This window comes from Urocampus carinirostris, chromosome 5, assembly GCF_059441175.1.
Source record: "Urocampus carinirostris isolate Australia breed hairy pipefish chromosome 5, RoL_Ucar_1.0, whole genome shotgun sequence".
Classification (NCBI taxonomy): domain Eukaryota; kingdom Metazoa; phylum Chordata; class Actinopteri; order Syngnathiformes; family Syngnathidae; genus Urocampus; species Urocampus carinirostris.
Genome location: NC_142353.1, coordinates 42,904,209 through 42,930,216, shown reverse-complemented (window position 1 = coordinate 42,930,216; position 26,008 = coordinate 42,904,209). Strand labels below are relative to the sequence as shown.

The 26,008-nt window shown below is 43.1% G+C and overlaps 1 protein-coding gene across 1 annotated transcript in view; it reads right to left on the bottom strand.

Moving 5' to 3' along the window:
• The window catches only part of tacr1a (tachykinin receptor 1a), an 87,650-nt gene that overhangs the window by 29,850 nt on the left and 31,792 nt on the right, over window positions 1-26,008 (bottom strand). The window contains exon 2 of the mRNA XM_088336912.1: window positions 8,507-8,701. Coding sequence (XP_088193038.1) covers window positions 8,507-8,701 — 195 coding nt within the window. The remainder of the gene's footprint in view (window positions 1-8,506; window positions 8,702-26,008) is intronic.

The window sequence follows — 26,008 nt, the reverse complement described above, 5'->3', positions numbered from 1 at the left end:
GCCGGGGAACAGACGGGAGCAAAAACAGGAGTGAGTCAGGGTCGAAAAAGCTTGCCTAGCGTAAACTGAGGTTCATAGACGGACTGACATAAAAGAGTTGTTTTTTTCTAACCACTCTGCAAAACAGCAGGTTTACAATGTAGATATATAGCAAGTTTTACATGAACAAGTTTTATTTGCCCAGAAATTGTAATCACATCATGGTTGGATACATTTTGGCTACCGGGATAACATAACGGATGAGAGCGATAACACAGGACTGTTGTAGTGGTGTAATTTCACACTCGAGCTGGCACTCGAGATAACCAAATATATGTTTACAAGCAATTAAAACCTTCATTTTTCCCAAATATTGCCCCTTTAATGAAGACTAACTGCCAGCGCTATCAACACAAGGTACTAACAGTAAAGACACCATAGGGCAGGGTGTCAAACTCATTTTACCCCGGGGGCCACACGATAGAACAAACATTCTTTCGGGGGCCGGACTAGAATATTAGAGAGAAACAAAAAGGGAGAAAGAAAAAGAGAGAAAGAAATAAGACAAAGTGAAGGAGAGAAAAAGAGAGAGGGTGGGACAATGAAAGAGAGAAAGAGAGAGAAGAGAGAGGGAGAGAGAATGTGAGAAACAAAAAAGATATAAAGACAAATAGTGAGAGAGGGGGAAAGAAAGAGAGAGAAAGAATGATATCCAAAGATAAATAGAAAGAGAGAAAGAGGGAAGGAGAGAAAAGAGAGGGAGAGAAAGAGAATGGGAGAAGGAGAGAAGGGGAAAAGGAAAAATGGAATAGAGAGCAAAAGAAGGTAAAAAGACACAGAGAGAGAAAGAGACACAGAAAGTGAAAGAGAGAGAGACACAGAGTGAGAGAAAAAGGGAGGAAAAGAGAGAGCGAGAGAGAGAGAGAGAGAGAGAGAGAGAGAAAAAAAAAAGATTCAAGTACACCGTCTTTGTGAGACGCACCTGGTTTTGGCAACATCAAGTGGACATATTTAGACCTGCAGCTCGTTTTTCTCTTTCGCTTCTCTGAGCGTTGTCTCACGGGCCGGATTCAATCCCTTAACGGGCCTGATTTGGCCCCCGGGCCGCATGTTTGACACCCCTGCCATAGGGTATCGTGGTTTCAAGGCCTCAATAGAGAAAGGTGTGAGAATTGGACTGCACATTTAGCTTCAGCGTGCTATTAAATGGACTTGTTATGAAGTGTTATGTTTCATTAAACTTGTGTCATCTACCGTAAATTCCGTACTATAAGGCGCACCTGATTATAAGCCGCACCCCCCCCACATTTCGGGAGGAAAACGGATTTATTACATACACAAGCCGCACCGTATATGAGACGCACGCATCCACATTGAGGAATGAAGTCCTTTTAAACTGATTAATTTTAACGGGGAAAATCTGTATACATTTATTGTTTCTCTGTTGTTTGTTTTGTCATCAGACATATCATATTATTCCATTAGCCACGAGGCTGCAACACTTGTTTTCAGCCAAGGGCCTGAATCAAGACCCTGACCATCTGCGTGTCAATACTATTAGAATCTGACGGTCGGCTGATTGAACGTAATATGATACCGGTGGCTATCATTTGATGCAGACCTGCAAAGTCCAGGTGCCTGTTGAAAGTAATCCAAGGAAAAAAAAGTGTATATTTCCAAAGGTAAGGGTGGGAAAAATATATATGCACTTTTGTCTGCGGTGTCCACAAACACTCACCTTTACTGGTTTCTACTTCCCACAATCCCCCGCGTCTGTTACGCTCCTTCTTTTTAATCGGTCAGTGCAAGACTTGAACGGAACGGAAAATGATGCTTAAAGTTTGATGCAGACCTGCAGAGTCCGGGTCCCGTTGAAAGTAATCCAAGGAAAAAAGTGTATTTTTCCAAAGGTAAGGGTGGGAAAATTATATCAGATGAACACATTTACTCACGCAACTCCTTTGTCTTTAACCAACTTTTTACCCCCTCTTCTTTCCTTGTCTGTCCCTCACCTTTAGCGGTCCCCACTTAAACTCGGCACCCCGCGTTTGTTCCGCCGCTCCTTTTTCGTTCACCCGTGCAAAACATATCAGAATAAGTGTCTAAAATAAATACAAATAAATACATTACAAAAATATACAGTTGCAAATACATATTATACATGGGTTACACATATTTACAAAGAAAGACGGTACACCGAGAGAGTTTTCAAAGCTTTAATAATAATAATATAGCTTTGACAGGGCAGTTAATGGTAGCAACACTGGAGCGCCGCTAGCGACCGTTAGAAAAATGACATAAATTAGCTGCATCACTGCATAAGCCGCAGGGTTGAAAGTTAGGGAAAAAAGTAGCGGCTTATAGTCCGGAATTTACGGTAATTAATTTACGATCATCGTTGCACGCCTGTGTTTTCTAATAATGGCGTTTGCGTTGAAGTACTCCTGCTCATACAACTTCTGTGGCTTGTAAGAGAAAATCGGGATTAGGGAAATTCGAATGAATTATGGGGGCGGCACAACCTGTGAATACATTATTTCCGAGTTTGTCGTATTTATCTTGTTTTTCCACAACGACCGAGAAAAAGACATCCATCCGCCGCAAATGGACTGTGTGGATACGATTAACGCCGACATTTGCAGAAAACACGTCATCCCGAAGCTTCCCTTTGAAAATTGTTGACGGGAAGAAATAGCTGTGCTTCTGTGGGCAATGACAGATTTATTGTTTTTATCTTTTCGCAAAAGGCACACATGGCAGGTCTTAAATATATAACTGCGTTTGACAAGAGAGCAGTGGGTTCTATTTGTAGTTGCTTGTGGACATATGATATCTGGAGTAAAGGTGACATGCTAACCCCGATCGTCAGGAGAAGCCACAAAGATTGGCACTAAATCATTCTGTGAAACTGATCGATGGCCGGCGCAAAGACGTCAGCATTTTGACTGAGATTCGATCTGCAACCTCAGTGGAAATGCTTAAATCTAAGCTTAAAACACACTTCTAGTCTATAGCATATGAATAAGCTATATTTTATGTTGCTAATATGTGTATTATTTGCCCTCATGTAGGTTTTAGATCAGGGGATGGTGTCATCATAGTCTGTGGTTTGCAATAGTCTTTGGTCTGTGCAGCCCTTTGAGACTCTTTGTGATTAAGGTCCATACAAATAAACACGACTTGACTGTTCCCATGTTTTTTGTTATTTGTTTTCTTGGCCTTTACAGCAAATCCAGTATTTATAATTGTGCTTTGAGGTTGCTCCAAGCCACCAGTGACTCAGTCCTACACTCGGGTTCCGGTCTTCTCTGGAATCCTCTATCACCCTCTCACCCTATCCCTCTCAACATTACCTAATTTGGTCACTCACTTCCAGATTAAATTTTCCTCCTCATAGCTGCCGTCAATTGTCTTGATTTCCCTCCTATCACGACTCTTCCTCGTGACTATTTAAACACTACGTCTCCTTGGCCCTGTGCTAGTTCCTTGACTTCCATGTCACATCTCTGTCAAGGGACCAGACCGGATCGGAGGCAGGAGGCAGGAAGGGTGAACTCATTCGCGTTAACGATCAGTTACTTTTATTAAGGAAATAAAAGTCGTCCAACACTCAGGGACAAAAACAAAAACATATAAGTTGCACCGGTGTATAAGTCGCACCTGCAGTCAAACTATGAAAATAAATAAATGACTTCTACTTAAGATTTCGGTATTCCAATAAGCATTGCTCGAACGTTAGCTTTGTTTGGCGCATTCTGGCACTATTCTGAAAGAGGCATTACGAGCCCTGCCTGTATCTATTGCCTTTTGCAAGGGAGCATTTCACACGTGTCATGTTCTGTTTGGGTGTTAGGCAGTCAGAGCATGACTGCCTGTTTACAGTCAGACCTTCAGGCTTCTCGGACAGCTCGCCGGAAGGGAGAGTTGAAGGAAGAGTGAAGGTGTGAAAAGTAAAACGCTGTTGCCTGAGGAACAGTTATTTATAAAAAGATAAGAATGACAGAACATCTTCTCTTCTCATTTCTACCTTTGGAGGTTTGATGCCAATGTTCAAGCTTATTTTTTATTTCTTTATCCAAAAGTATGGACCTTCAGTTACCTAAATATGACTTGTCCATTCCACTTTCCAGAGGACTAGTTATATGCAGGGTTGGGTAGGGTTACTTTGGATTACTTTCAATGACTTTTGGATGACTCCAATACCAAATATGCTAATAAAAGACAAAAGAACCTCAATATGAATAAAATGATGACTCACAACACGTGGTAAGCTTTCTCTCCTGGCTTTGATCTCTTTAATCTCCGGCAAAACTGAGTCATTTGATTCATATTTAGTTTATTTTGTCTTTTATTAGCATATTTAGTATTGGAGTAATCCAAAAGTGATTGAAAGTAATCCAGTTAATCATTTTAGACACAATATTTATCGGAACTCTTCCTGGCACAGGAATGTCTCCCTAATGTACTCATCTGTAGCCCATTAAACCAAGAGATTGATCAATTTGACCCTAAAATGGATGAAATTAGCTGGAAGCTGCCAACAACTCTGGCTGTCTGCCATTTCAGGCCACAGAGATCGCTGCTGGTTCAAACAGCAGCAAAGGAAACAGTGGATGCCATTGATCTTTCTTTTAGGAACGCTCAATGAGTTTCTATCAGCGAGTCCGCTAATACGATGGATGGCATTGCCTGATAAAAACTGTTCAAAGATCGTTGTCTCCAGCAAACCTTTGGCACTTTCTTTCAGTCCGACTCACATTTTTTAACAGAGCGATGACACTCGAGCAATGTTCCCTGTCATTTTCCTTACGGGTCTGAGCGTTCACACAAAGTCGGTGAGCGACGCTTGAGACAACAGTGAGCAACGGCAATCCCAAGTGTGGCAACTGAGTCATTATCAAACATGTCTAAAACTTGACATCACGTTACATTTTGCTGAGTTTCAGGCAATGCAAAATTATTTTTCTCTTTTGAATGAATTGATTCATGTACTATTGCAAAGCTTGTACGGCCTACAAACGTCGTTTGTTCTTACAATTCTTTCACAAGATATCCATTTTGTCATGATTACCCAAGTGGAGCCACCTGGGGTAATCATGTGGCGCGCTGGAATGTGCTTCCTGATTGGTTAATGCTCCCTTTTTAAACGCGTTACGCGGAGAACTCTTGGTCGGAGGATTACTTCTGTACCCCGTAAGACTCTCCCGATTACCTGTGCCTTCTTGTTTACCTGATTCTGCCTGCCCGCCTCCGATCCGACCTGCCTCCGATCCGACCTGCTTTCGTCCCACGCTACGAGCTTCTCTTCAGTCCTGGTAAACTCGACCTGCCTCCGTCCCACGCTACGATTGATCACGTCTCCCGCTAACCCTTACGCTTCCCCAAATGAAGAATTGTACGAACGCTCTGGGGTCTCCTGCTCTGTTCTGGTCTTCCCTGACACATTTCTTTTTATTTTGTCGCATAATATTAACATTTTTGGGGGCTTATTTTGTCGGTTTTAAGATACAGATCTGTACTTAATCACATTTTGTAGTGGAAGTACAATGTTGGCAAAAGGATTGACTTGATATAATTGGAAATTATTTGAATGCAACACAAACTTTTTCTTCTTTTTCCCATGTTTTTTTTTTCTACTTTTTTTAAAAATTCCTTTAGAAAAATTCTCATTGTGTTTATTTTTTCCGAGCTGTTACCTTTTTCTTTTTGTTCTCTATTTACTTTTTTCCTACATTTCTTTCTTTCTGTTTTTTTTTTCTATTTTTTTTTCTTCTTTTTCTCTTCCTTTTGTTTCTTTTTTTCTCAGCTTTTCACTACTTTTTCATTTTGGTATTTTTTTCTTTGTTGTTCTATTCCCCCCTTCCTTTAAGTCATTTTGTGCATAATTTTACTTCATATTTGGTCATGTTGGGATTAAAGAAGCAAAAACAACCTGGAGAGCCATTTAGGACCCGAAAGAGCCGGTCCCTTTTAGTGAGCCGAGCCGAAGAAGCCGGTTCTTGAAAAACTTTACTGACTTTACTCAACTTTGTTCTACTTCGACATTGACTTCAAAATACCGCATTTAGGACACAGCGTCAGGGGAACCCGTGTATTTTTATCTTCATGCACTGTAACTTTGACACAATTCGCTTTTTAATTAGCAATTTCGAGCCCTGATTTTTGTGAGCTGGCTAGATTTTCTTGTGCGCGGAAAAGCTCTGGGTAGTGTGCAATTGCGCACACACGCAGCTTAGAGGGAACATTGTCCATGTTGTATATTTTAAACTGCATTGGACGGACAGTGTTGGGCATGTTAGACGCTGCAATTCAAAAACGATGTCAAAATGTTCTGGGCATGTCCCCAAAAGCGAATAACATATTGTGCATTATTTTGTTATTTTATGAACTAAGAGTCTCACCCTCATAATTTTATTGATTTTTGTGAATTCCTTTGGTTGTTTGTTCTTTCCCTATTATGAGATTTAGTAATGGCAAACTAAATACCTTTGTGTGCCGGATTGATTTCTAAAATTGACCATGTTGGAAAGGGCATAGAATCGGAGATGTTTTACCTGATGTGTTGAGTATAAAAGCAGCCGTAGATGTGTTAAGAAATGGAAAATGGATGTTTACAAAAGCTTCACTCGTAGCTCATCAATAGTCCTCTTTCCCCGGCAGTGTTTTTTCATTTTCATTCTCAAATAAATCCAGAATGCCTTCAGTTATTAACAGAAAGCTTCAAAGCCGCACTACCTTTTGGAGCTGAGAGACCGGCACTGAAAAAGCTGCGGTCAATCACGGACAATTCATCACATCCACTTCACGGCATCATCTCCAAGCAGGAGAGCAGCTTCAGCGACAGACTGCTGTCACAGTCTTGTACCACAGACAGACTGAGGAGATCATTTCTTCCTCATGCCATGAGGCTCTTTAACTCCATCCGGGGGAGTAAAATCCCACATTAAATCCCACCCATACATTTGCATATTACAATGTGTATTTTCTGTAGCACTATTTAAATACTCTATATCAACACGTTATATTGGGTATTTTTGTATTCTACATCATTTATTTTATTGTTTTATTTTTCAAAACAAGGATACTAGCTGAAGTGTGAATTTCCCTATGGGGATGAATAAAGTATCTATCTATCTATCCATCTAGACATTTATCTATCGCTCTCACTATATCGATATATCTATCTCACTCCATATACTGTATCTATCTATCACTCTCATTATATCTATCTATCTATCTATCTATCACTATATCTGTTTATCTATCTATCTATCCTTCTATCTATCTATCCATCAATCTATCTCACTATATCTATCCCACTATGTCTATCCATCTATCTATCTACCACTATATCTGTTTATCTATCTATCTATCTATCTACCACTATATCTGTTTATCTATCTATCTATCTATCTACCACTATATCTATCTATCTATCTATCTATCTACCACTATATCTATCTATCTATCTATCTATCTACCACTATATCTATCTATCTATCTATCTATCTATCTATATATCACTCTCACTATATCTGTCTATCTATCTATCTATCACTCTCACTATATCGGTTTATCTACCACTCTCGCTATATCTGTTTATCCATCTATCTATCTATCTCACTCCATATACTGTATCTATCTATCTATCTATCTATCTATCTATCCATCAATCTATCTCACTATATCTATCCATCTATCACTCTCACTATCTATCTATCTATCTATCTATCTACCTATCTATCACTCTCACTATATCTATCTATCACTCTCACTATATCTGTCTATTTATCCATCTACCACTCTCACTATATCTGTCTATTTATCCATCTACCACTCTCACTATCTATCCATCTACCACTCTCACTATCTATCTATCTATCTATCTATCTATCTATCTATCTATCACTCTCACTATCTATCTATCTACCACTCTCACTATATCTGTCTATCTATCCATCACTCTCACTATCTATCTATCTACCACTCTCACTATATCTGTCTATCTATTTATCTATCCATCACTCTCACTATCTATCTATCTACCACTCTCACTATATCTGTCTATCTATCCATCACTCTCACTATCTATCTATCTACCACTCTCACTATATCTGTCTATCTATTTATCTATCCATCACTCTCACTATCTATCTATCTACCACTCTCACTATATCTGTCTATCTATCCATCACTCTCACTATCTATCTATCTACCACTCTCACTATATCTGTCTATCTATTTATCTATCCATCACTCTCACTATCTATCTATCTACCACTCTCAGTATATCTGTCTATCTATCCATCACTCTCACTATATCGGTTTATCTACCACTCTCGCTATATCTATCTATCTATCTATCTATCTATCTATCTATCTATCCATCTATCCATCTATCCATCTATCTATCCATCCATCCATCTATCTACCTTATTTCGTTTGGATAACGTCCGTTTACTCCAGCGGCTGTTAAGTCAAATGCCTGTAAACTTTTTGAGAAGCCTTCTCAGACGGATGCACTCACATTTTTTTGAAGTCGCATATCGTGTATTCCGGCCAGTCGATGTAGCAGACCACCCGGCCCGGGAGTTGGTCTATATCGGAGTAGTAGTACTGAGGAAAAGCCAAGAGGAGAGCTAAAACCCAGATCACGCCGACCACCACCTTGGTCTCTGTGGACGACATGCGCTGTTGCAAAGGGTGGATGATGGCCATGTATCTGCAATAGAAACATACAACAAAGCTCACTTACGGCAAAAAAAAGTATAAAATGATGACTCACAACACATGGTAAGCTTTCTCTCCTGGCTTTGATCTATTTGATCTCCGGCAAAACGAACATCAAATGCGCAAGGTTGGGTAGGGTTACTTTAACTGGATTACTTTCAATTACTTTTGGATTACTCCATTACCAAATATGCTACTAAAAAACAAAAGAAACTAAATATGAATAAAATGATGACTCACAACACGTGGTAAGCTTTCTCTCCTGGCTTTGATCTCTTTGATCTCCGGCAAAACAAAATAAAATGCGCAAGGTTGGGTAGGGTTACTTTAACTGGATTACTTTCAATTACTTTTGGATTACTCCATTACCAAATATGCTACTAAAAAACAAAAGAAACTAAATATGAAAAATGATGACTCACAACACGTGGTAAGCTTTCTCTCCTGGCTTTGATCTCTTTGATCTCCGGCAAAACGAACATAAAATGCGCAAGGTTGGGTAGGGTTACTTTAACTGGATTACTTTCAATTACTTTTGGATTACTCCATTACCAAATATGCTTATAAAAGACAAAAGAAACTAAATATGAATAAAATGATGACTCACAACACGTGGTAAGCTTTCTCTCCTGGCTTTGATCTCTTTGATCTCCGGCAAAACTAAACCACCTAATTTGCCAAAATCCCAATATTGCTTTTAAAAATGTCTGATCGATGTGAAACGTCACAGGAGGCCTTTACTCATGGTTTCACACCATATTCAGGCCTTCACTGACAAAAAAATTTACAAGTTCAAAAATAACAGTCCTTGAAAATGCTTAAACTTTCATGTTTTGTTTCCAAGATTGAAAAGTACTTGAGTTTTGGGTGATGTAAATGCTTGAAATTTTGCCATGTTTCACAACAAGTCTGCTTAAAAAGGACCAAAAAACTGCTTCACTTTGCCATTGCATTTCTTCTTCCCTTGTGGTTAATGGCATTTGGCATTAGTATGTATGGTATTGTCCTATAAAGCATAGTCGTGGATGCTACACCTAAACAGGGCACAAAATGCAAAGTCTGTTATGGGCCATGCAAAAAATTAAGGTAACGTTTCCCTGTGGTAAATTATAAGGGAAGGAACTTCCTGCAACTGAAAATACCGAAATGGGGAGAGATTTGTTTAAAAATATTAACACACGTATTTTTCATATCCAGGGTTGGGTAGGGTTACTTTAACTTGATTACTTTTAATGACTTTTGGATGACTCCAATACCAAATATGCTAATAAAAGACAAAAGAAACTAAATAGGAATCAAATGATGACTCACAACATGTGGTAAGCTTTCTCTCCTGGCTTTGATCTCTGGCAAAACGAAGATCAAATGTATCTATGCATATCTATCTATCTATCTATCTCTATAACTTTCTATGTATCTATGCATATCTATGGATATCTATCTATCTATCTAGACATCTATCTCTATAACTTTCTATGTATCTATCTATCTCTATAACTTTTTATGTATCTATGCATATCTATCTATCTATCTATCTATCTATCTCTATAACCAGGGTTGGGCAGGGTTACTTTAACTGGATTACTTTCAATGACTTTTGGATGACTCCAATACCAAATATGCTAATAAAAGTCAAAAGAAACTAAATATGAATAAAATGATGACTAACAACATGTGGTGAGCTCTCTCTCCTGGCTTTGATCTCTTTGATCTCCGGCAAAACGAACATCAAATGCGACAGAAACAAAATGAAAATAGACCCAAACAGCTTGTCAACATCATTTTTGCCCTTCCATGTATTCCCCGAGCCTGCACAAAATTGAGTCATTTTATTCATATTTAGTTTATTTTGCCTTTTATTAGCATATTTGGTATTGGAGTAATCCAAAAGTAATTGAAAGTAATCCATTTAAAGTAACCCTACCCAATCCTGCACCTAAAAACGCCAAATTGACCAGATATTTGAAAGTGCACCTAATAATCCAGTAAATACGGTGGATAAAATGTGTCAGGACCAGAATAGAAACAGGACCCACTCGCGTAACGTTTCTCACCAGTTTTATTAGAAGAAAGGGAAAGGGTTGCACCCACGATCCGGGGATTGCTGGACGCAGGTCGCTCTAAACGCGGAAGTGGGACTTCCGTGGCGAGCGATGGCAGTGTCGGGAACGGAAAAAAGTCGAAAGCCAGGAGAGGTGATTAGACGCGGTCGAGATAAAAAAACGGATCGTTATTCAGGACAGGAGAACAGACGTGGTCGAGATCAAAACAGGTCGTAATTCGGGATGGGAGAGCAGGTCATAGCGGGAGACAAACAGGAGCGAAAAAAAACGGACAGACGAAAAAGGGCTTGCCGTATAAAAACAGAGATTCGCAGACAGACCGACAAAAGGGGACTGTTCTTTGCTCCCGTCATTCCCTGGTTTTGACTCGTTTTTTAATCCTGACCACATCTGCTCTCCTGTCCCGGCTTTCAACCTATTTTTGTCCCCGACTACTTCTTCTCTCCTATTCTGGCTTCCGACTCGCCTCCGACCCCGACCACGTTTTTGCTCTACTGTCCCGGCTACAGAATCGCTTATTCCCTCCCCAACACCGCCATCGCTCGCCACGGAAGATCCACTTCCGCGTTCAGAGTGACCTGCTTCCCGCAACCAGCAATCACCAAATCGTGGGCGCAACCCTCTTCGTTTTTTGCTCCCGTCTGTCCCCTTTGGTCAGCCCGTCTGCGAACCTCAGTTAACACTAGACAAGCCTTTTCGACCCTGACTCCCACCTGTCCCGTTTTTTGCTCCCGTCTGTCCCTGGCCTCGACCCATTTTTTGATCCTGACCACGTCTGCTCTTCTGTCCCAGCTTTCAACCTATTTTTGTACCCGACTACGTCTTCTCTCCTATTCTGGCTTCCGACTCGCTTCCGACCCCGACTACGTTTTTGCTCTCCTGTCCCGGCTACGGACTCGCTTTTTCCCTCCCCGACACCGCCATCGCTCGCCACGGAAGATCCACCTCCGCGTTCAGAGTGACCTGCTTCCCGCAACCAGCAATCACCAAATCGTGGGCGCAACCCTCTTCGTTTTTTGCTCCCGTCTGTCCCCTTTGGTCAGCCCGTCTGCGAACCTCAGTTAACACTAGGCAAGCCTTTTAGACCCTGACTCCCACCTGTCCCGTTTTTTGCTCCTGTCTGTCCCTGGCCTCGACCCATTTTTTGATCCTGACCACGTCTGCTCTTCTGTCCCGGCTTTCAACCTCTTTTTGTCCCCGACTACTTCTTCTCTCCTATTCTGGCTTCCGACTCGCCTCCGACCCCGACCACGTTTTTGCTATCCTGTCCCGGCTACGGACTCGCTTTTTCCCTCCCCGACACCGCCATCGCTGGCCACGGAAGATCCACTTCCGCGTTCAGAGCGACCTGCTTCCCGCGTCCAGCAATCACCGAATCGTGGGCGCAACCCTCTCCGTTTTTTGCTCCCGTCTGTCCCCTTTGGTCAGCCCGTCTGCGAACCTCAGTAAACACTAGAAAAGCCTCTTTTGACCCTGACTCTCACCGGTCTCTTTCTTCCAATAAAACTTGTGAGAAACGCAACGCAAGTGGGTCCTGTCTCCGTTCTGGTCCTGACACAATCTTGAAAGCAACTTGACTTTTGAGGATAAGCGGACAAAAAATTAACGGATGAAAAGTTGGAAATGAGTCGTGACACAGAATATGATATTTATATCACTGACAGATTTTGTGGGTCAGTAATCTCGGAAGGAACATGGATTAGCGGGAAATCCAGAACCTCTTAAGAAGCTTAATACAGATACATTTTCTTCCGCTCTACTGAAGGAAAAATAACAAGATAGGCAGAAATTAGGAATGTTTAATACTACATGTTTTTAGACGGATACTAACCCCGAACCCCCAAAACTAATCATTGATACTGATATATCAAACTGATACCAATAGTACAGTATATAAACTTCCATTCCCTCTGCAAAACATGTCTCATATTTTTTAAATCAACACTTTTAAATAACAAATTGTTTTCAAAATACTGTATTCATTCAATTTCAATTTACTGCAGTATTATTGTTAGTTACAGTTTCGAGTACCAAATCCTAAAAGAAGTTGGTATTGGCACCAATACCTGTAGTTGTATAAAAATGTTTCAAGAGACTCGACCATTTTCAATATTTTCCTTAATGTCATGAACCGGGACAGCAGTAGAACCCAAATGCGTGACGTTTCTCACACAAGAGTTTTATTTTACGGAAAATGTGGAGTCATGCACGTTGCGTAGCAGTCTGGCGTGGAATGACAGGAAGCCAGAGACCGACGAGATCGATACCAATAGCAGATATCGGACAGATGGGGCCGATACCGGACAGGACGGGACAGAAAGGATTGATATCAGGCACTGGAGACTGGAATCAGATAACAAGCAGGACGAGATAGAAGGAAACGACACCAGACACTGGGGATCAAAATTAAACAGGACAAACTAGACGGGAACGAAAACTGAAGAGAATAATATACAGGACAAAAATAGACGGGAACGATACCGGACAGGAAACGCAGCAGGAAACCAGACCGGGTCAAAACCCACATCTTGCGGGGCATAGGTTTGTTGACGGACTGACAAAGGAGAGCACTGAGCTTAAATAGAAGGGGAGTCAATCCGTCAACGAGCCGCAGCTGGCGCCACACAAGCGCCACACGGGCGAGGCCAATTGGGCGCCATGGCAACCGTGACACTTTATAGGTTATTAGTTGTTTGGATAGGAAATGTCAGGTAAATGTATCAAATAGCACAAAAACAAAGTGATACTTGAGAAGTGAAATAAAGTGTATAGCATCGATAGAAAGTGTTAAACAAGAGTAGGCAGGTACATAATTTTGGGCAGCCCAACAAAAAAAATACATTAATATTTTGTAGCTCCTCCCTTTGAAAAAATCCTGGTTCACGGATAGTTTAGCCTCTTGGGTCGTAGGGGCATAACTTCCTGTGGTGTGTTTTGATATCTGACTCCAGTCCCCAGTGTCTGGTATCGATCCCGTCTGTCTCGTCCTGTCTGATATCTGACTCCAGTGTCCAGTATCGATTCCATCTATCTCGTCCTGTTTGATAACTGACTCCAGTCCCGAGTGTCTGATATCGATCCCATCTATCTCGTCCTATTTGACATGTGACTCCAGTCTCCAGTATCGGGTATCGATCCCGTCTATGTCGTCCTGTTTGATATCTGACTCCAGTCCCCAGTGTCTGGTATCGATCCCGTGTATCTCGTATTGTTTGATATCTGACTCCAGTCCCCAGTGTCTGGTATCGATCCGTCTGTCTCGTCCTGTTTGACATCTGACTGCAGTCCCAAGTGTCTGGTATCGATCCCATCTATCTCGTCCTATTTGACATGTGACTCCAGTCTCCAGTATCCGGTATCGATCCCGTCTATCTCATGCTGTTTGATGTCTGACTCCAGTCTCTGGTATCGGGTATCGATCCCGTCTATCTCGTCCTGTTTGATATCTGACTCCAGTCTCCAGTGTCTGGTATCGATCCCGTCTGTCTCGTCCTGTCTGATATCTTGCTACAGTCTCCAGTATCCGGTATAAACTCCGCCTGTCTCATCCTGTCCAATATCTTTCGCCAGTCTCCAGTATCCGGTATAGATCCCGTCTATCTCGTCCTGTCTGATATCTGACTCCAGTCTCCAGTATCTGGTATCGATCCCGTCTGTCCCGTCCTGTCCGGTATCTATCCCGTCTGTCCGGTATCTGCTCGTGTATCGATCCTGTCTGTCCCGTAATGTCCGTTATCGATCCTTCCTTTCCGGTATCTGCTCGTGTATCTGGTATCAATCCTGTCCGTCCTGTCCTGTCAGCTATCGACCCCGTCTGTCTGGTATCTGCTCGTGCATCTGGTATCGATCTCATCGGTTTCTGGCTTCCCGTTTTTCCTGTCTTGCCTCTTCTGCCCAACGATCACGGAATCCATTCCCGTAAAATAAACATTTGTGTTAAAACGTTAAGCATCTGGGTCCTCCTCCTGTTCTGGTTCTGACAGTGACGAGCGGATACTTCAATATTTGAAGCAGGACTTTTGAACTTGTGTTCTTCATAATGCTTCCAAATTTGATGACAACCTCTTAAAAATGCTTCACAGATGATCAGCACTGACTGCGCCTCATTAATACGACGAATCAGTTCGAAACCCTTTTGCCGACATAATCAATTGCCCTTTAGTGTGACCAGAATAACCGAGGGTGTCTGGAGCACATGATTCATAGCATCTGGAGAGCCAGGTTTTTATTGAAAAATAAATTTTACGGTCCGTGCCGTTAGAAAATGCGTTCCCGTTCAAATATACGACCGGTACATGTCAAAAAATATCATTATTTAAAAATAAATTGAAACTTAGACTGGATTCTATAATGAACTGCATTCATAAATGCTCCCAATGTCACATCAATAATGGTACTGTGTGTGTTTACGTGTGCAATATTAGATAACGGATTAATCACACGAACATAAAGAAAGAATTATGCTTCGAGGTCGCTCCGAACGCGGAAGTGGATCTTCCGTGGCGAGCGATGGCGGTGTCGGGAACAGAAAACGGGTTAGTAGCCGGGACAGGAGAGCAAAAACAAGGCCGTGGTCGTAAGCGAGTCGCAAGCTAGGAAAGGAGAGTAGACGTGGTCGGGGACAAAAGAGGTCGAAAGCCGGGACGGGAGAGCAGACGTGGTCAGGATCAAATGTTTTATTGAAAGAGCGAGGAAGGGCTGTGCCCACGATCCGGTGTTCGCTGGGCGCGGGAAGCAAGTCGCTCTTGTACTCGGATTGTGATCCGAACACGGAAGTGGATCGTCCGTAGCGAGCGATGGCGGTGTCAAGGACGGAACAACAGGTCAATAGCCGGGACAGGAGAGCAAAAACAAGGTCAGAAACCTGTCGTAAGCCGGGACAGGAGAGCCGTCGTTGTCGGGGGACAAAAAGAAGTCAAAAGCCGGGACAGGAGAACAGACGTGGTCAGGATCAAAAACAGGTTGAAGCCGGGGGACAGACAGGAGGAAAAAACAGGTGGGAGTCCGGGTCGAAAAAGGCTTGCCTAGTGTTAACTGAGGTTTGCGGACGGACTGACAAAAGGGGACAGATAGCAGTGGATTTAAATAGGGAGCCAATCAGAGTCCGACATCAATATTGAAGTATTACTAAAACACAGTAAAAATCCTAGGCTCAATGCCGGAAGTTCCAATGGATGGGTACCCAAAAGTGTATTTTCGGGGGTATATAACGACAACCTAGGATTGATTAAGGTGGAATGAAACAATGTCTTGGTTCCAAGGTGCATCTGTTTAAGATACCCGTGATTATGCATGTTTCACAAGATCACGGGTTGTACGGAAAATCACTAGTTGCTCTTGTGTATAATTTAATGAAGTTTTACTTTGAAAACGCGTAAGATACATTTTTTCCCAACCCCCATTCAGGATCCGGCATGAGGAACAGGTACAGAGCAAGTAAAGGAATAGTGCATTCATCAATAATCCTCCTGTCCGGTAACTTGTTCCAGTCCTTAGTATCCGGTATTGATCCTGTTTGTCTCGTCCTGTCCGGTATCTTGCTCCAGTATCCGGTACTGATCCCGTCTGTCCCGTCCGGTATTTTGCTCTAGTATCCTGTATCGATCCCATCTGCCCTGTCCGGTTTCTGTCTCGTCTGCCCCTGACTTCGCCGCAACACTGGCGTTTGTGTTCACGCGCACGACTGCCTCATTCCCGTAAAATAAGGCTTGCAAGCGAGCTCTGTTGTGGGCACAGAGCTGGACAGCCTGACAACAGTAGCTGAGAGACGGGCACTGGAAAAGCTGCGGTCAATCATGGACAATTCATCTCATCCACTACACAGCATTATCTTCAGACAGAAGAGCAGCTTCAGTGACACACTGCTGTCACTGTCTTGTACCACAGACAGACTGAGGAGATCTTTTCTTCCTCATGCCATGAGGCTCTTTAACTCCACACGGCGGAGTAAAGGCCCGCATTAAACCACACCCTCCACATTGCATATTGCCGTATTTCTATTGCAGTGTGTATTCTGTGTAGCAGATACTCTATATAACACGCTACATTGGGTATTAACACGTCACATTGGGTATTTGTGTATTGTATTCTTTTTGCTTTATTATTGTTTTGTTCTCCAGCGCAGGGATGCTGCTGGAAGTGTGAATTTCCCTGCGGGGATGAATATATATATTGTTTTTAATGCACAGCTGAGTTCATCTCATCTCATCTCATTAGCCGTACCGCTTATCCTCATTAGGGTCGCGGGGGGGCTGGAGCCCATCCCAGCCATCTCCGGGCATTGGGCAGGGGACACCCTGAACTGGTTGCCAGCTAATCGCAGGGCACACAGTGACAGACAACTCATTCGCTCATTCACACCTAGGGACAATTTGGACCGGCCAATTCACCTGAAATGCATGTTTTTGGAACGTGGGAGGAAACCGGAGTGCCCGGAAGAAACCCACGCAAGCACGGGGAGAACATACAAACTCCGCACAGGAAGTCTGGAGCTGGATTTAAACCCACGACAGGTTACCATGACATGAACTGTGCCGCACAAGCGCTAACCACTGCGCCGCCGTGCGTGATGAATAAAGTATCCATCTATTTTGTGTGAAAACGTTACGCGTCTGGGTCCTCCACCAGTTCGGGCTCTGACAAACCCTTTTAAAAAATGTACAGGGTGTAGTTTGTAGTATAGAATACTACATGACAGTGAAAAGATGTGGAAAACGATCTCAACATCTAGACCAGAATTGACAGGCTTAGTGATGTTGTCGTCAAAGACATCTGTTGATAGCAGATAACGCCAAGCTTCTTAGCAGCTAGCCTTGTGATGTTTGTGCAAAAGCAAACAAGTAATAGAGAGAGAAAGCAAAGCTCTTTCTTTTTTTTCTGCTCAGCCGGTGCGGGGTCACAAGAAAGCAGCTCAACAATCAGGCAGGGATTTTTAATCTCTGAACAGTATAATCAAAAGACGTCATATGCTACGTCATGAAAACAAGGTAATGGATGAGAAAAGTTGGTGGGATATGGAAATGAAGCCTATATAGATGACATCTGTGGAGGTTTTCTCTTGATATGATGATATTTGGTTTTGGCATTGGTAGGGACATTGTGCAATTTCCAAGTGATCCCATAATATTGGTGTCAAGAACTGGAACAGGAGGAGGACCCAGAAGCGTAACGTTTCTCACACAAGCTTTATTTTACGGGAATGGGGAAGTCAGGCACATTAACACAAACGCCAGTGATTCCACAATCGCAGGGCGGAAGAAGAAAGACAGTCTGGTGTGGAATAACAGGAAGTCAGATACCAACGAGATTGATACTAGTTACATGAGCCAATACCGGACAGATGGTGTCGATACAGGACAGAACGGGACTGACAGGATTGATAACAGATATAGGAGACTGGAGACAGAGATCAGCCAGAACGAGATAGACGGGAACGATACCAGACACTGGAGACTGGAGTTCGATATCAAACAGGACGAGATAGACGGGGACGATACCCGATACTGGAGATTGTACCATGCATTGAATAACTCCGTGCTTCCGGACTTTCCCGAGCTGTCACGAGACGTGGTGGCGTGGAAGGTGACCGGACCAGAACGGAGGCAGGAGGCATGAAGGGAGAACTCAAATGCGTTGACGATCCATAGGTTTTATTTAATAAAATAAAAGTCGCCCAATACTCCGAGGCAAAACAGAACAATACAGAGTTCCTCCGGCACGAACTCAACAGGACAAGGCATAACAGACTAAAACAGGACAAGGCATAACAGACCGGGATTGTGAATAATGAGTAATGAACCAGCCACCGCAGAACCCACAATGCAGCCTTAAGTAGCAGATCCACAATTAGTGGAACTGCTTTCAGCTGTTGCCCAGAGGGCGGGGCAGACTGGTCACCAAGGCGACCGTGACAGAGCCCCCCTCTTAAGGGACAGCTCCCGAGGTCCCAAAAAGAAAAAATTACAACCTCACGCCCCGGAATATTGACGCTCGCGATTGGGGCAACCTCGCTCCCTCCTCCGAACACGCAGGAACGGGGAGAGGCAGGCGCCATCTGCGTCGGGCGGATCGGAATCGGCGCTCGGCAGGGAGGGGTTCTGGTGGGCAACTGGACAGGGGATAACAGACAGGCAGAACCGACGAGAACAGGACAGGCAAAATCAGAACAGGTAAACAGGACAGGCCTCTACAGAAGAGTCGCACTCAGGTCAGGCCGATGCAGAAGAGTCGCACTCAGGTCAGGCCGATGCAGAAGAGTCGCACTCAGGTCAGGCCGATGCAGAAGAGTCGCACTCAGGTCAGGCCGATGCAGAAGAGTCGCACTCAGGTCAGGCCGATGCAGAAGAGTCGCACTCAGGTCAGGCCGATGCAGAAGAGTCGCACTCAGGTCAGGCCGATGCAGAAGAGTCGCACTCAGGTCAGGCCGATGCAGAAGAGTCGCACTCAGGGGGGGTCAGATTCAGAAGAGTCGCACTCAGGGGGGGTCAGATTCAGAAGAGTCAGGCTCAGGGGTTCAGGTTCAGAAGTGGCGATTCAGACAGGACAGGCGGAATCAGAACAGGCAAGACATGAGAGGGTCAAAATCAAAACAGACAAGACATAAGAGAGTCAAAATCAGAACAGACAAGACATGAGAGAGTCAAAATCAGAACAGACAAGACATGAGAGAGTCAAAATCAGAACAGACAAGACATGAGAGAGTCAAAATCAGAACCGACAAAACAGGAGGAGCGGAGTCGGGCTGGCAGGCAGCGGAGTCGGAGTCGGCCCGACGGGCAGCGGAGTCGGAGTCGGCCCGACGGGCAGCGGAGTCGGAGTCGGGCTGGCACGCAGGGGAGACGGAATAGCAGGCAATCGGCACGGGAGTCGGGCAGGCAGGCATGAGAGTCGAACAGGCAGGCGTCAATTCTTCCCGGGACCCCATTCGAGGCACAGCAAGGGCCACGACGGGCGGGGCCGTGGTTCGAACGGGCAGGGAAGGCCAACTCAGTAGGCGCCTGCCGAACTGCGCTCTCCAGCTCTCCCAAGTCGCGCTGGGATCGTTCGCTGAGTTCTATTTGTTGGCTGGTTCATTCTGTCACGAGACGTGGTGGCGTGGAAGGTGACCGGACCAGAACGGAGGCAGGAGGCATGAAGGGAGAACTCAAATGCGTTGACGATCCATAGGTTTTATTTAATAAAATAAAAGTCGCCCAATACTCCGAGGCAAAACAGAACAATACAGAGTTCCTCCGGCACGAACTCAACAGGACAAGGCATAACAGACTAAAACAGGACAAGGCATAACAGACCGGGATTGTGAATAATGAGTAATGAACCAGCCACCGCAGAACCCACAATGCAGCCTTAAGTAGCAGATCCACAATTAGTGGAACTGCTTTCAGCTGTTGCCCAGAGGGCGGGGCAGACTGGTCACCAAGGCGACCGTGACACGAGCGTCATAAGGTCGTGCATTTGCACATCATTGCCCAAAGTAGACACACAGAGAACACAGAAAAATGGAAAAGGGGTTAGAAATCAAGCCAAAACCTCAGCCCCAGAAGAAATATTCAAAAGAAGCTAACAAAATTGGTGACGCTACAAAACGTAAACGTACATTAAAAGCATCGTGGAAGGAGGAGTTCACGGGGCTTGTAGCAGACGACGCAACGCAAACATTGCATGAATGAAGATGAGTAAATACAGGTACATACTAATGGCAGATGGAAAACAGCGACGTCATATACATGCAAAGAATGTTATAATAGATTGATAATAAATTTAATTCTAAAGAATTGTTCTGTTATATATACTGATTATCAATCCTTAATACTTTGCAACAATGTTATTCTTTTTTTGCAATTAGTTGTCTTATTATATTTCAAGTTGGGAAAAATTGGGCAGGCAACTTTATGGCCGGGCAGGCAACTTTTGAGAGTCGTCTACCCTGGTGTCCGCTAACTTTTTCGCACGAGTTTAAGACAACAGCCGTTAAACTTGAAAAGAACGAGCTGGACAAGGAAAAATGTTGTTGTGTTGATTTAATCGCAAATGGTCAAAAAAACTGAAGCAAGCCTTTTGCGAACGGGAAAAGCTTTTGTCCACCACTTTCATCCTAGAGGTAATATCTTTAGCCCCACTCGCCTTACACAACCTGAATTTCAGGCTGTGTCGGGCTTAAAATGTCAATCATTACATTCAGGTCAGGGCGAGGCTCTCTCTCGCTGACATTTTTAATTATAGATTTAATAATACAGTGGTTTTTCAAAAGTGGTAATCGACTTGATTGTCACCAACAACACCTTAGAATCAGTGCTGTTTTGGAAAACAAGGAGCATCGTATAGATCATTCGAAAGTAATCAATACCGATAATACTGAGAGTTTTTGAATAGATCTTCTTTTGACAACATATAATAGTTTTCCGATCCCCTAAAAGGCGATTGGAAGGGACAATAATGCTATGTTAGCATTTTGCTTGTTAGTAGACCACAGCCCTAGCTTAAATGAAAGATTAAACTTAATTTTCCACACAAAATCCAAATTGTGGACTGATCAATTCGGAAAAACACTGGACTATGTGTAATGTGTAATGTAAGATCAAACATCAAACATTCCGGTTGTATCCAGCAACTCTGTTTGAACCTCACCCCCCTCATCAAAGCCTACTTACAACAAAGTCAGTTAGTTCTTTGTTCCTTTATCTCTTTGTTTCCTTATCCTCACTGTAAATGTGGAACTGGAGTCGTCCAATTTCGTTGTCATAGCATATCCCATGTTGTAACAATGACAATAAAGGCATATTCTATTCTATTCTAATCTCTGTTTGTAGAGTATTGTTTAACTTCCTAAAGTTTGTAAGAAAAGACAGGCTTTGCGTGTCGCGGGTCTGTGCAGTGTGGGGCCCTTTGTGTGCACCGACCAAGCAAAATGGCCCCATCGGACTCAGAGAACCAGGGTAAAACTGCATGGCCTGCCACTGCATTCAAAAATACCCACACAATTGCGGAAGATTCCAACAACCCAACAATTTATCTGCAGGGTTGGGTAGGGTTACTTTAACTGGATTACTTTCAATGACTTTTGGATTACTCCAATACCAAATGTGCTAATAAAAGACAAAAGAAACTAAATATGAATAAAATGACTAAATTTTGTGCAGGCTCGGGGAGTAACGGAATACACGGAACAGCAAAAATGATGTTGGCAAGCTGTTTGGATTTATTTTCATTTTGTTTCTGTGGCATTTGATGTTCGTTTTGCCGGAGATCAAAGAGATCAAAGCCAGGAGAGAAAGCTTACCACGCGTTGTGAGTCATTGTATTCATATTTAGTTTCTTTTGTCTTTTATTAGCATATTTGGTATTGGAGTCATCCAAAAGTCATTGAAAGTAATCCAGTTGAAGTAACTCTACCCAACCCTGATTTTAGCTCATCATCACATTATTTTTAGTCACAGTACCAAAGACGAATGCTGACATTGTTGTGTGTTTCTGTTAGGACCAGAACGGAAACAGGACCCAATTGCGTGACGTTTAGCACAAGTTTTATTGAAGGAAAGAGGAAGGGCTGCGCCCACAATCCAGTGTTCGCTGGACGCAAGAAGCAAGTCGCTCTTGTACTCGGATTGTGATCCGAACACGGAAGTGGATCTCCCATAGCGAGCAATGGCGGTGCCAGGGAGAGAAAAACTAGGTCGGGATCACGGCGGGGTGGGGATCGGAAAGGAGTCGTAAGCCAGAACGGGAGAGTAGACGTAGTCGGGAATAAAAAGAGGCCGTAAGCTGGGACGAGAGAGAAGACGTGGTCAGGATAAAAAAAACGGGCCTTGTCCAGTGACAGACGGGAGCAAAATGAAAAAATGAAATATTGGTGTAGTAGTGGGTGAGTTATAACTAAATATGAATAAAATTACAAAATTTTGTGAACGGTTTGGGGAGTAACGGAATACATGGAACGGCAAAAATTATGTTGGCAAGCTGTTTGGATTGATTTTCATTTTGTTTCTGTCGCATTTGATGTTCGTTTTGCCGGAGATCAAAGAGATCAAAGCCAGGAGAGAAAGCTTACCACGTGTTGTGAGTCATCATTGTATTCATTTTTAGTTTATTTTGTCTTATATTAGCATTTTTGGTTTTGGAGTCATCCAAAAGTAATTGAAAAGTAATCCAGTTAAAGTAAACCTACCCAACCCTGACAACAGTTTCTCTGTCTATGTACGCAAATGAGTGTGTGCCGTTGCTCTCCGATTGGGCGACTCTTCCCATTGATCGTCTTTGATCCTCAAATCATCCTACCAATCTGCGCTGAGCAAGATTGGTAGGATGATTTGAGACGATTACGTGTAAGCAACTCCCTTCATCAATCATGCATGTGCACGTCAGCAGTTATTTGGAAAGCACTAGTTTACTTTTTGCAAGCGCTAAGCTAACCTCGCTCACATGTTATGATCAAAATGGTAAATATTTCTCTCTGCTGCTTATCCTGGCAGATGGCACTGCTTCCTGTGTTTTGCATTGTGATTCCTCACCACCTACATCAGTTTTTAATGATGCTCTTGTGGCGGTGTTCAAAGAAGCTTAAGTCTATCCCCAAAGCTTTTGTTTATCCACAAAGCAGTTTGTGCAGTATGGCTGTCAAAAAGAAATACAGTGAGATGAATTCGTCCATGGATCTTCTCTCGTATCTTGAACACCTATTCATCTATTTGTCATGTCCTGCATGGTTGTCATGGCGCCCAGCTGGCCCCGCCCCTTGACACCGGCTGAGACGCATTGGACTGATTGCTTTTGGAGAACTTAACTTGCTCCTTTTTGGACTGCCCGTTGCCAGACCATTGCTTTACCCTGTTGAAGACCTGTTCATTCCTGTTTGATCTCAGAAATGCCTAGTTTGTAATTTTGATTGCCTTCAAACCTGTTTTGTTTTGTTTTTGGTCCGTTTGTGTGTTGGACAACTTTTATTTCCTATTTAAAGTGACAGATCGTCTACGCATATGAGTTCCGACTTTAAGCAACCTGGTCCGCCCCGTGACACCATTATCTGCATCGCTTATCCTCAGTAGGGTGGCGGGGGTGCTGGAGCCCATCCCAGCTATCTTCGGGCAATGGGCAGGGGACACCCTGAACTTATCGGCATTGTAAATAGTTCAATAATATTTGACAGCAAACCCATTTTTGTCATGGCGCCCACTTATCCGCTGCCGTGTGTGTCATGGTTGCCATGGCGTCACTTGGCCACGCCCTTGTGTGTCACGGTTGCCGTGGTGCCCAATTCCCTGCCCGTGTGTGTTACTGTTGCCATGGTGCCCAATTGGCCCCGCCCGTGTTGTGCCAGCTGCGGCTCGTTTAGATATTGACTTTCTGTGTAGTGTATGTAAAGTAGGGTGGTCCTTAATGGGGGTCGAAATTTTTTGGGGGGAAATATTGGGCTCTGACCCCCCGCATATGTTCTTATATCGATAAAAACACACTGTGTGCAATTTTGAACAATTTGGATAATATTTAGAGGTTGCTCAACGACTTTGAAATTTCCCAAAATGGTAAAATTTTGGCAATTTTCGAGAAAAAACGGAAATCTTAACCCTATGTGTACGGCGTTTTAGAACATCCAATTTTAGTCCATTGCTTATAATTGTAACACAAGAAAAGTTACAAGTAACTTTGTACACTAGGTCTGATATAATGTGCGAAAAATCCTTATTTTTCATACCAAAATTTCAGAGGCCTTGAGCGACCTCTAAATATCCTTTGATTTTGATGAAACTTTGCCTAATTACGTTTTGTATATATTGGAACATATTCAAGGGGTCAGAGCATGAAATTTTAAAAGTCGAAAAATAAGGACCACCCTAATGTAAAGCTCAGCGCTCTCTTGCTTCAGTGTCAGCCCGTCAACGAACTTCTGCCCCACAAGACGTGGGTTCTGTCCTGTTTTCCTGTGATATCTGCAGTCAGGTATTGTTCCCGCTTATTTTTGTACTGTTTAATTTCGGGTTCCAGTTTTGTCTTCCGTCTATTCTTGTCCTGTTGGTTGGTTTCTCCAGTTTTAGTTACTTTCTAGTTTCTCCTGTTTATTTTCGTTACCCTGATTCGTTATCGATCTCGTCGGTCTCTGGCGTCTTGTCCTTCTTGTCCTTCTTGTCCTTGGTCCGTTTGTGTGTGTTGGACAACTTTTATTTCCTATTTAAAGTGACAGATCGTCTACGCATATGAGTTCCGACTTTAAGCAACCTGGTCCGCCCCGTGACACCATTATCTGCATCGCTTATCCTCAATAGGGTGGCGGGGGTGCTGGAGCCCGTCCCAGCTATCTTCGGGCAGTGGGCAGGGGACATGAACTGGTTGCCAGCCAGTCGCGGGCCACACTAAAAACACATTGAAATCTTAATTTAACATTAAAGTACCGTAACAAAAGAAAATGTGAGTTTATTATGAGCACTTTTGATGGTGGTAACCAACCAATTTTTTCTCGTATGTCAGGCAAGATTTTTCTGCAAAAGACCTTTCAGATTCAGATTCAGATTCAGATATACTTTATTGTCATTCTTGTACACGTGTATACAGAACAAAATGTCGATACAACTGACCCGCACAGTTTCCTTGAATGTACAGATAAAAATAAAATGTTGTATTGAGTTGGAGTATTGAAGTATTAATAATATACTAAATAATTATAGCTATGTATAGTATTATTCAGTAGTGCAAAGAGTGCAAGAGGAGCAGCTAATCAGATGTGCAAAATGGGCAGTCAGGTAAACAAGTCACTATACACTAACAATAACACTGGAGTACGATAGTGCAGAGGAGAACAGATGTGCAAAGGAGTGGCTAGGTATAAGAAAACTGCCAGTAGTGCAAAAAACAACAACAACAACAACAACAACAAAACAACAAACAGATGTACAGATTAGCAGCTGTGTAGGCTTACTATGTGTGTGATGGACCATTTAACAGTCTAATGGCAAGGGGGACAAAGCTGTTGGAGAACCTGGTGGTCCTGCACCGCACACTCTCAATTTTCTTGTAACTAAAGTAGCTCTTATGTGGAGGGGCCACATATTTTTTCTTTCATTCGCATCTAACAAAGAACCATTTCAAGGATTGTGTGTCATGATTACTGATGTGACTCACCTATGCCCGCTCATTTGGCACCAACTGCCGCGGGTTCTGATTGGCTCCCTGTCAGTATTTGAACCCAGTCCTGTCTGTCCCTTTTTGTCAGTCCGTCTGCGAAACTCAGTGAACACTTGGCAAGCCTT